The sequence below is a fragment of the Mycteria americana genome, chromosome 14 (genome assembly GCF_035582795.1).
Source record: "Mycteria americana isolate JAX WOST 10 ecotype Jacksonville Zoo and Gardens chromosome 14, USCA_MyAme_1.0, whole genome shotgun sequence".
Lineage (NCBI taxonomy): Eukaryota > Metazoa > Chordata > Aves > Ciconiiformes > Ciconiidae > Mycteria > Mycteria americana.
In genome coordinates, this window is record NC_134378.1 from 7811397 (window position 1) to 7823675 (window position 12279).

General features: G+C 40.1%; 1 protein-coding gene across 9 annotated transcripts in view; it reads left to right on the forward strand.

The window, feature by feature from the left end:
* EYA2 (EYA transcriptional coactivator and phosphatase 2) overlaps positions 1 to 12279 on the forward strand; it is a 103408-nt gene that overhangs the window by 36900 nt on the left and 54229 nt on the right. For 8 of the 9 annotated variants that reach the window (XM_075517319.1, XM_075517322.1, XM_075517316.1 and 5 more), the window contains exons 2-3: positions 6289 to 6407; positions 11622 to 11670. In XM_075517319.1, the coding sequence (XP_075373434.1) occupies positions 6299 to 6407; positions 11622 to 11670 (158 nt within the window). In that variant the 5' untranslated portion in view covers positions 6289 to 6298. Of the gene's footprint in view, positions 1 to 6288; positions 6408 to 11621; positions 11671 to 12279 lie in introns of those variants that run through there. The other variant, XM_075517325.1, reaches the window with a different exon arrangement.

Consider the following 12279-nt stretch of genomic DNA (forward strand, 5'->3'; position numbering starts at 1 on the left):
CCTGCATACATCTATCAGATGTACTTGTGGATGAGCTAAGATTCAGTATAAAAAAGAAAATAGCATTGTGGTTTTCACCTGCTGAAGCATTTTTCAGTTCTTGAAATGGAAGGAACAAAGGATCTATTATAGATGGAGGGAAAAAGTCCTAACAGTGCGAGGAGGAATGTACTGACAGAGGAAATGAAATTACTTTCCTCTGCTTTTGAAATGTGTGGATAGAAGTAGCCAAAATCTTCAGTATGGGAGATTCCCTATTATTATACCACCTGGAAGGTAGCTGCAAGATAATAGCATTTTCCTTGCTTGTGAATGATTCCTTTTTTTGTGCAGGAGCAGAGTAAAATGGGGATCGTAATTTTGCAAGCAGCTAGTCCTGGCAAAGCTGGCTAAGCTGCCATGCTTCCCAAGGAATTAAAACAGTAGAAGTCTTAATTCCCAATGAAAATTAATGAAACATAGCAGGTGCTTTTGAAAATTTTACCCATGTGAAAAAAAAAATACAAATCTCATATTTCTTAGGAATGGAGAAAAGACAAACTTTTTGAGATTGGGGTTTTGTTTGTTTGTTTTCTTTGAATCAGAGATTGAGAAGGCTGTCTTCACACTTCTTTTTTGCAGCTACCTTTTAGAAAATCACTTCTTAAATGAACTGGGGAATCAGACTGTCTTCTTTATGATGAGTAGCACTGGAGTCATAAAGTTGCAGATTTCTACTTAGTAATCTGCACCATTTTTTGAGGAGAATAAAGGTGAAAGCAGTTGATCAAGTAATTAAATCCAGATAAAGTCATGGAAGCAAGACAAAAATGTTACTCTTGCACTTAGGCTGCAATCTCTGTCTCTACTCCTTCCCTTCCCAGCAAAGCTAAAAGCAGAGGACTTGGCTTGTACCACTCCTGCCTAGGGCTCTGTGTTGGCATATGCGTATGCTTAGGAAGATGTAGTGGTTTAGGCTTGTATTTGGCCTCTAGCCAGATACAAGTAAAAATTCTTGAGAAGATCATTGCATGGGGTTGTCATGGGGAGAGTCATTTCTAGATTTGCCTCTCCCCTCATGGACAAACTTTCCTTGCAATTTCTTACTCCCTTAAAGTATCCTGTCTTTCCCATTGCAGGATCTGGCAGGTTTTTCTCAAGGGCAGGATTCCTGTCTTTTGTTTCTCACCTGCTTCATTCTGTGGGGCTCCTAACTCATCAGTTCCTCCACTGATGGCAGATACAGAGCTCATTCTATTTTTTCTACAACCATCCCAGCTTTTTCCCCCATACTGTCTTTTACTCCTGGTATGTCGTTTTGAACTGTACCATCAACTTCCTGTTGCTCAAATACTCTCCTACAGACTGCTGTTGTTATTGGGCAAATGCTCTTCTTTGCGTACATTGTCTCTGAAATCTCTTTGTCACTTGGCCGTTGAGTTTAGCCCGGTACTACTTACTACCCAGGTGTCTTATTTAGTGAAAATGCCCTGGAAGCACTCTTTTGAATATTTGTTCCACTTCATGTACTTTTATGTATTGAAGGCAGAACACTATCTTCTCACCCCAGAAATGGAGTAAAGACAAGTAAAAAATGCAGACTCCCAGGAAGAAGTGCACTGCCTCCACAGTGGGGATGGAAATGCCCGTGGTCCTGAGGTGATGCCTTTAGTGTGTTGTGGGGAGGATGTTAAAAGCAAGTTAGAGCAGTCTGAGAGATGCTTTAAATTATGCCTGAGCACCAGAGGTCCAAGTTTTGGAAGGAGTCTCTTTCATCCCTTGCTGGTGCCTTCTGGCCTTTCAGCTGTGCTAAGCAGAGCTGTGGTGTGGTTGCATCTGCCCACAACAGCATCGTGGTTTCCTGTTTCATCCTTTCAAAATATTATCCATCAAGTTCTTGTCACCGTCGGTATCCAGAGCACCTTGCTGACTCCGTCTGCACACCGAGTCCTGGGTCCCATCTTTGAGTACTTTTCTGGAGAGAGATGGGATTGCTCAGTAGTGTGATCTTCAACACGTTTGAGTGTTATGAGTTGGGGTCTGGAATCACTGCCTTCAAAACGTCATTGTAAAAGAAAATGTGATTTGTAGGTTACCCCAACACCTCGATAAAAAATTTGAAACCTTAAAATGTTTAATTTGGCATTCCTAGCTTCAGAATGACTGAAAAAGACTTTTATTTTTCTTTTTTCCTTCCTAAACATTAGTAAAGAGAAGAGTTTCTGTTGTTGGCAGAGATTTTGTGGGCCAACTTTTAGGGCAAAATATTGGTTTTTGAGTAGGGGATTCTAATGGAAAAGCTGAGTACCAAATTCACACAAGGTTCTTCTTAATTATAGAAGCCAAAAGCTCTTCCAGATGTCTGTCAGCCCAACATGCTGGATGCTGCCATCACTGGTTTTAATAAAAGCTCATATTCAGCAAACTTTATTACTGATTTACTGTACAATACTTAACCCAGAAAATGTTTTTGCTCTAAAAAGTAAGCAAACAAAGACCTGATACTTTCATCAGTTGCACTCCAGCATGTCATTTACTGTGTTAAATACCACCCCAGTTCCATTATTTTACTGAAGATTTTCTGTAGATTGCCATTGTTAAAACTGGAATTTCAGAAACTCTTTTGAAGTACATAAGCAAGAAATGCACATGAACAAATTGCTAAATGGTACGTGCAAAACAGGTGAAGCCACTAACAACGCAAACACATACGTGACATGCACAACCAGGCAGGCGTTTCTGTGAAAAGTTACCTGTTTGTACATGCAACTAATAAATACTCTAAAGAAAAATGGAAGCTGAAAAAAACCCAGGAAAATGTTATAGAACAAATACAGGGAAGTGTGATGTGACTTTGTGAATACAAAAGTGAAGAGAACAAAACCAATAGAAAAATCATCAGTCAGAGCGTAGCTAATGAAATCTCTGAACAATGATGTAATTAAAGTGCATTAATCATTATAAAAGATCATTTCCCTTTAAACATCTGCTCCCATTCACTTGGCAACAGTCTGGGCAATGTCATGAATGATGGGGTTTTGGATTATGCTGAAGGGCATGTTTTATCTGAGAAACATGTAGAACATCCCCAGCTTGACAGGATCTGGGACAACAGTGCTTTTCCTCAATTCATGTATAGCATTAAGGAAATAATGGGAAAAAAATTGCACATTGCTTACAGTGGAAGGGAAAACCTGGTATAAAACTGAACCCTGCCTTCTCAGCCATGCAAACAAAATTTAATTTGGTGCCGATAGATTCAAATAAAGTAATCCCTCTGGGAAAAGAGCCCCCGCTCAGCCTGCTGCTTTTAAGAGAGCCTTAGGAGCCATAGTTGTTTGTAGGGGAGACCTTGTTCCTCCCCACTGAGAAGTCAGCACCGCAAAAGCTTTCCTGACCCCTTTCTCTGCGGCAGCCTGGCTGTACCAGCAAAAGAGTGAGATTAGCAGTTTCAGGAGAAAAATCTTTTTCCTCTGGCATAAGCAAAGTGTGCAGAAGGGCCATGACAATCCCTTATTGCCTGACAGTCTGTGGCTCTGAGGCATCTGCCTGCCTCCCCCTTGCCTGAGACTGCCTGTGAAGTGGATGCACATGTGCTTCAGTAAAGCCTCTGTCCACAGGTACCAGTTTGGAGCATAGCTTGCTCCAGTGCTATTAGGACTGGGTAAAGTTTCTCATGGGCTGTATTTTGTTTAGGGTTAGGTCAGGAGTCCTGGATTGCTGTTTTGGCTCTGCCATTTGACTGAGTCACTTAGGGAGGAATTTGTACAGCTAGGGACTATTTTTTTTATCCTTGTACAAATCTGGTACCTTGTTGCATTTCCATGCAGTTGGTAGCATGGACACTGGTTGTGGGCACAATTGGTGGCCCCTGTGCACCTGCGTTTTTCTTCTGTCTTGCTGTGCTTTAGTGTCTGCGTCTAAGGTGGGGGGTGGGGAGGCAGGAGTTGTGCTCGTCTTACAGGGACATATCTGAAGGTGGAGCCCTTTGAGGCGCACTAGCAACAAAGATCCTCCAGCTGCAAAGCAATGCTGATTTTTATGCTAGTCTTGTTTTCTTAGCAAATCTATAACACGCAGCAGTTAGGGAGCATGGATCTCACAAGTGTTGGCTCCGGAGTACTGTATTTCTACCCCATTTTGGTCATTTACTGCTCACTTAAGGTCTCCTTCATGGCACATAATCAGGAAGCCTTTACCAGCCTCTGGACTTGGGGCTACATTGGTGGTGAAAATGCATACGCCCATGTGGATTTCCAAGGGAGGCAGACAAGAGGAGCCCAGATCCCATTTGGAGAAAGGAGGACTGGGGCTGCGGACATTGTACATGGTTATGCTGCTTCATACCCATTTTTGGCAGTTCTGCAAATTCACAGAGGATGGATGCTTTTTCTGCCTGGGCAGAGTGCCTTTCCAGCTGTTAGGTGGGGAAAGTGAAAACGAACTCAGCTTTGGTCTTTGCTGTTCAGTTACAGGTAAAATACTTCATCTGTGCCTGTTCATAACTATACTTACCTTCTTTGTAAGGGCTTTGTAAAAGTGATTTGGAGAGGTTCAGATAAAAAGTATCCAGTTTATTGTTCTCTGTTTCTCAAAGCTGGTAAAGTCATACAGTGGTATTTAAACAAAATAAAAACAAACCTCTTCGCTTCTCACAGGAGTGCGTAGATTAGTATTGCAGAAGCCCGATGTCAAGATTTCAGGTTTAAGTGCTGTTGTCTTTAACTTCATGATGCTTTAGGTGTGGTATGGATTGCTACCAGCCTGTTGCTGCCATGCCATCTGATACCTTTATAGTCCAGCCCAGATAGGTCCCAGCCTGAGAGCAAGGGTGTGCCAGCCGCCTTTGCAGGTAGCGTGTTCAGTGCTGCGCAGAAAGGGGAGCCCATGTAGGCTGCACCCAGGTGCCTTGGATCCGCTCACCACCATACGCCCTCTCTCCTGTATGCACTTGCCGGGGCCCTGCTCTGTCCGAGAGCACAGTTACGCTTTTCCCTAATAGCCCTAATTCCGCCAAGTAGCCTCTGGGGGACTGAAGTGAGGATGTACTCTATGTGGCTGCAGAAAGGGAAGGACATAGCATCTTTGAGTCCTCCTCTTTTCATCACTTGTTCTGGACCTGAACCAAAAGCTGCAAAATACATTGGTGTAGTCATAGAAAATTCAAATAGGTTTCCACTGCATTGTGTGTATTTTAAAAAAATGAATACAATGAACTGACAAATTTAGCTTCAGGTTTTCTTTGGCCAGTGGGTTCTTCATGGTTCCAGCTGCAGGCATTGGTAGCACAGGAAACAAGGGCAGAACGTTATGCGGGTAAAGGCGTCCAGGAAACCTGCCTTGCATAAAAGCCATCGTGCAGATATCTAATGTAACACACAGTTTCCTTACTGTACTCACCCCATTGTCCTTACGCAAACATAGTTATGAAAATCTGTGCACTTAATGCCATATTTTGTACCCATCCAAAACATCCAACGCTTCCAAGGGAAGCAAGCTGCTCTATTTCAGGCAAGTGTCTTTGGAAAGCTATACACTTCTGAAAAGGTGTGTAGCTGAAGTTAGACACATATATTGAAAATGGTGGTATTTAGATGAATAGACCTATTCATGTTGTGCATAGGGTCTGAAATAATTATTTAGTCATTCTCTTTTTCTGAACTGTTTGTGTAATGCAGAGTTTGTAAGCTTTCATTATAGTGTAGGTCATGTGCACACACAAACAATTATGTTTTTCTTTGGAGACTCAAGTGCTATATATTGTTCATTTGAAATTTTTGGTTAAATCAGATGAGGTTATTTATGTGAAAGGGGACTGTCCTTGTATCACTGCCACCTAATGGTCAGGTCATTGTAGTTATGTGCCTGGTTTAGGTGTCCCCTGAAAAACTGATCCTATCACCAGTACTAACCTATTGTTTTGTAAGACCAGATAATGCTGTTAACTACCCTTGACTTCATTTTCAGCCCTTAATAGTCTGTTCTGGAGCCTCACTGGACACTGGTATGTACATTTGTGCTCTGATGGCATATGAGAGATAAGGGAATTTAGTTTTTGTATGGCAAAATCCAGGAAGAAACGGAAAGCATTAATCAGATGGGTGTAATCTCCAAGGGAGCAAGTACTTCATTTTAATTCAGCATTTCCTTTTGATGAAAACTTTAGTGAATGTTATTATGTGGAATTTATATGAAGCCTGGGTTTAGGTAATCAGCTTTAATATTTATACTCTTAGGGAAAAAAATTGAATCATTAGTAAGCATGCATAATTAATGAATAAATTATATTTTTCCTTTGTTTTCCTTCAGGTATAAGGAAATGCTAGATCTAGTGATATCACCCAGCCTGACTGTAAATAGAGAGTGCCCTGACAGACTGAAGCTTAACCTTTCTAGCATTTATGCCACGGCTCCAGATGACATAGAAGGTAGGCTGCCTCTTTTGCTTACTCCTTACTGGCTTTAACATAATGTGTGTGTATATATGTAACCAAAGGGAACTGGCCTCATGCAAGGCCTCTGCTTCTGACAATTAGTTCTACAGTATAGAGAGCAACTGAGTATTTTTTTGTAGATGCTTCAGTTGTGGCTGAATCCTTTAGTTCAGCAATGGTTTGAATGCAAATGGAATTGAAATGTTTTATATGTAGATATAGGTCTGTGTATAGTAGGTGCATACGTATGCACACATGCATGTATATATTTGCTCCACTGGAATAATTACAGGTATAAAACATATTTTGTGTAGAGCTGGTAGTTTTTGTTTGGACCCCACTAGAGCCCCAGTGGTGGCATGAACGTGAGCCCCTGTGCTTTGGTGGCTGTGCTGCTGCTGTTGGGGTGGGGAGTGTGGGGGCTCCCAGGCCCAACAGCGTATTGTGCAGCCAGAAAACATTTTGCTAAAGCAGCCCCGTGCCCCAGTTTGCATCGCTCTGAGATCATTGCTATCATCTCCAAACGGTTAGCCCTGCTGGCCTCTGGTCTGAAGTTTCACATTTGGCAGGTACCAAGGACAAATTCTTTCAGTGGTTGAGGCTCTGATGGAAATTTATCTGCTCTTCTCCTCCTCCTTCCCCCCCATCATACTGTTCAAGTGAAGGAAACAGAAGAATGTTAAATCTGCTAAAAAAATTATTGGCAAGTGATGCAGCTGAACTAGTTCTTGCTAGTACAATCCCAGCTATTGTTTGCTGCGGTCAGGATCTGTCAGCCTTCCTGTTGGAGGGGAGTTAGCAAAAGGCACTGGCTATTATGTTTTAGTAGTATGTTTAACCCTTCATTTGTAGGCTTTTAAAAGCCAAGGAGATGTTTTGCTTGCATGTTTGCTAAGGCATTAGAAATTGCATGATTAAATCACGTACATCATGACTGCCTATTTACAAAAGCAGCCAAAGGAATAACAATCTAAAGGAAACATCCTTTTAAATGTATGTGTGTGCAGGAAAGATTAGAGCTAGAAATGATTGTTAAATACATAATTTTTTAAACTTCTTGGTGCAGGAACTATGTGTTGTTATGTGATGTAAATAAGAGGCGACACAGCACTTGTACTGTTGGACACCAGTTTGCTAGTGACAGCTCATGTTAATACATTTCTTATAGAAATATTATGGTTATTTTTCTACAGAATGATCCCCTGTGCAACCACGATTATGCTCTTTCCCTTGAAAATACTTCTTGTTAATTTGAAGAACAGGAAAATACTTGTGTGTTTATCAAGTCTCAGACTGCCAGAGATTTTAATGCAATAAATGCACACAAATGTATGCTCTGTATTACACATATAGTTTTAATTTTAGCAAGTCTAGTTGCAATACTTACTTATGTAGATGTCCACATAAGATGTCTGGCCTGCTATTTTCATGTGTGCTTATCATGAGATGTGCAGTTATATCAATATAATTTTCAAATGCACATTTTGCCTGTAGTCCTACACTTTCAGGTAGAAACACATGTAGGTTTAACTTGCCTTTTTTTTAGCAATGACAGTAGCATATTGCATATTCACACACGGTAAATCCCCATTTGGCATTCTTGGCAAATGTATTTACTCTGTACTTACCTCTTTTGAAAATAAAAATTTGAAGAGGTAATATTTTTCAAATAGAAAAGAAATTAAGCTTATGCTCAAACTGTCTGTTCTGCTGTTTTTCAAATGTAAAAGGCATTACGAATTAAATGAATGAAAACTAAAAAAGTCTATTCAATGCAATTCTGTTAGGCAGTGCACAACAGTGTGAAAGAAACGGTATAGTTTTTTTTTCACAATCTAAAAATTTAATTTTCTAAACTGTTTTCTTTCAGGTAAGTCAAAGCAAATTTTTCATAGTGAGTTTGAAGATGAGTCAGGTAAGCCCAGCTTTGGATTTAAAAACAATCTGTTTTTCTATATCTGTATGTTTAAATGAATATGTACATTTGTATAACACTATCCTTTGTCCTTTTTTTTTTTTTTTTTTTTTAAACTAAACCTCTCTGTCTGATGCTTGGGAAATAGGTTACTGTTACCCACATTTTATAGGTAGAGGAATTAAGGCAGGGTTGCTGGTGAGTTTTACTTTTCTAAGGTGTTTCAGGGTTGTAAGGGCATGAAGAAGGAGCCCTTACGGTTTTGTTTCTGTCAGTGATTAGGGTGATCTGTTAGCAATTAGTGCTGTATGGGTTGCACGGTCCCTCCCCGGTACACTCTCCTCCTGCCTGAGCTGTTCTTTGCAAACAGGTCAGTGCTCAGAGCTCCTCTGTAGGGGACCCTGGAAGAGGACACAAGGGGGTTGTAGCTGTGATATTTGCCCTTCTGTGGTGTTTTGGGGGTGTACTCAGCCAGAGGGAGAGCTCTGGCAGAACTGAGGGACAACTTAGGATAAGTTGGGATAAGAAAGGGCACAAGGCTTGAACTTGTTGTGGAGGAGGGTGCAATGAGAGGGATATAGCACAGGAAAGCACTCAGGAGGAGGAGCGGAGAGTGAGTGATGAAAGTGTGTTTGATCACAGTGGCTGTATTTGGGCAAGTTTGTTCTGTTTCTTCTTCATACCCAGAGAGGAGAGGAAGGGTGTGGAACAGATGTCCAGCATGGTGCTAGGAAAGACATTAGAGTCTGGCGCATAGGTGTGGACAGATGACTCTTGGGGTCTGTTGCTGCACAGATAGATGTACCCAAGCTGGGTTTTTCTCTTAATAATCAGCAGTGTCGATGCAGTCATGGCCAGCTCACTCTGAAACCTGTTCCCCCCCCAGGCATCAGTGCCTTTGTTAGCAGAGCCACCTTCCCTAAAGCAACGATGCTGCAGTAACACTGTTCCAATACTGCACGTGAAACAGTTGGGAGACTCTTAAAGGTATGCATGGAGCAAGAAAGCAGTCACAGTTGGCTTGCAGGACTCGGCTGGGTGACAGGTTGCTGGGGAGAGAGCCAAGAGGCTCAGGAACATTACCACAAAAAGGCTGTTTGCTTTCAGAAGCAGAAAAGGGTTCAGTAAGCACCTAAACACAGACACCTTTATTTTCACATTTTTCATCTATTCTAGATAGAACCCAATGTGTAGTTCTTATTACACAACTGCAATTATCCTGGAGAAGAGAGAAAGGAGTACATGGATATTATTTAATTTTTTTTTTATTTTTGAATAAAGTTATCTCTGAAGATTTCTGAGTTTGTGAAAAAAGGGCCTCCTTTTTGAAGAAAGTGTGCATTTTAGATGCTTCCGTCTTTTAATCAAATGTTATTGTTTCCTAGGAAATTCATCTCAGTCTTGCTAAGCTCAGTATTATGTTTCCTAGGAAATTTAGAATTTCAGTATTATTACATACAGTAAACATTATAGAAATTAACATTCAAAAAAAATCTTTTAATTAATATTTTCAGTATTATTATTACATATAATAGACACTATACAAATCAACATTCTAAAAAAGAGTAATATCTAGTAATTAATATTTTTAGTTAGAACTCATGCACCTCCATTGGGTTTTTCCATAAACAACTGAACAAAGATAAAAATGCATTTTTAAATGAAATGTAGTTTGAAAAGGTATCAGATTAAATGTCTGTGTTTTTAAAAATAGTTTGGTGTAATCTCCATGCTATAATGTAAAATGATAAAGCCATGTAAAATGTTGTGAAAAAGGGTTGTGTAGGAAAGAACTATTTCAAAAGAGAGTTAAATCAGGAAGAACGAACATTTCATGTGTGAGCATATTGGAGCTTTTTGGATGTTCTCTCCATGTTTATGGCGTAACTAGTTACTCAAACCCATAGAATTATTTGCATGCATTTAGACTTTATATGCACTTGCGTATTTAATTAAATAAAACATGCTTTAAATGTTTAATTCACCAACTTACAAACGGCTAAACAAATGAAATGGTGCTGTTTTGGACAACTTCATACTGAAGATAATCCTTCTACAGCATTGTGGGTACGCCCCTGTCGATGCATGGGACAGCACTGCAGATGTTTCCTGCCTGGCAGTAGCGGTGTCAGGCATCGGGGGCACTGCAAGGAATCTCCCTTTCCATGCAGCATGGGCACCTGCAGTTGAGAGATCATCTTCTGCATGCGATTGGGTGATATTTCCTATCCCGTGTAACAAATTACACTATAGATGCCAGCAGCCAATGTCAAGGATGGTGGTGCTGCCGTCAGTGGACAACATGACGCTTGATGTTCTCCCTGCATGGAGAAGCTGTGTGCAATTAGTCTGGTGTGTTCACTGATGCAGCCAGCAGATAGAGAGGCTGAATCTGTTGTGCCTAATGTCATTACTGATGATTGTGAGGGTGTTTTGGCATTTATAGTGCTGTAATAACATCTAGCAGCTCCAGCCAGCAACCGAGAAGCAAAATTTGGATGGCATTATGGAGGCAACCTATATAATACTCATGGTGGCATTTAGGTGTGATGTTTTCAGTACAACTTGCAGGCAACTTGCAGGTTTTAATTTAGATTTTTTTTTTTTTAATTTTCATTAATTAAACCTACATTTATCTCTAAATAAAGCTGGTGGCACATTTTCCTTTGATAGTGTTGCAGGACACAACTGTTCAGTACGTTGGAAGGCATCCTGCACATATAACCTGTGTGATATATTTCCTACTGGTTTAATATTTTGATTGCTGACAGGTCAATAAGGTAGGTTATAGTTAACTCAAAAAATTCAAGAGTAAGGACATTTACAATGTTGTATTTTTATTATTTGTTTTAATTTGATGTATTTTAATGAACATTAAAGAAAGTGAGTCATGGTCTAGGACAGTACCAGAAAAGGCAAAAGGGCAAAAAGTGCAGTGAGCTTAAATCACTTCAATAATCATAGTAGTTGCTTTTGTAGCCTTTAGCATGTGAATCATCCCACCAAAGCCCAGCTTCATGATTGATTGATATCATGAGTCCCATGAGAAGAAGAAACTGGTAGCTCAATCAATCAGTATCATCCTCAGTTAAAAACTAAATCTATATTTTTTTGTTGTTGTTAAGTGGAGAATAACTTTCTTACCTACTTCAGTTTGTGGAGATTCACTAAAAACAAAGTCTTCTAATTCCTGTATATTTTTCTCAAACCAGCAGTGGTAAAAACATTGGTATCGGCTTGGACATAGAACAGAACATGATGAAAATCTAAGACCCTTTAATTTTGTTTTCCAGGCAGCAGCAAAGCAGCACCACAGTGTCCTCTCCATCTGTACTCCACAAAGTGAGTGCTCATGCCAAGTGCTGTAATTTAAAAACCGTGTTTTGCTGAACAGTCATTTTGTACAGACTTCTGTCACCTTAAAAAGCATTCGCCTAAGCCCATCCACCTGTTCCCCTGCACGTCTCTGGCCCAATGAAGTAACTGGTTCTTAATCTTGTTAGATATGGAGTGAAACAAGGTTTGAGGTACTGTGAACTGTACTTTTGTACCCTGTGACTCCAAACCTTATCAGTTTGAATATTGTTGTGTTTATGAGTGACCACAGAGGAATATGTTGAAATGTCCGAGGTTTCCCATGACACTTAGTTTGGCAAAATCAAAATGAAACATGAAAAATCAGAGTGTTGATTTTATTTTATTTTTTAACTTGCACATATTTTGCACAGTCTTAAAGTCCCCATGCATTTAGGTAGCTTAATCTTAATACCTCCTACCAGGAGCTGTATACTGAAATGAACTGTTGCCCCAGTCTAGTCAATTCTGAGTTCCCAAAATATTCACCATCATACTTTGGATATTATTTTATCAAAATGTCTAGAAATGTTCTACATGTGCTCCAGAACATCATGTACAGTAACTATTGCCTTAGACCTTCTGTTTTCTTGTTCT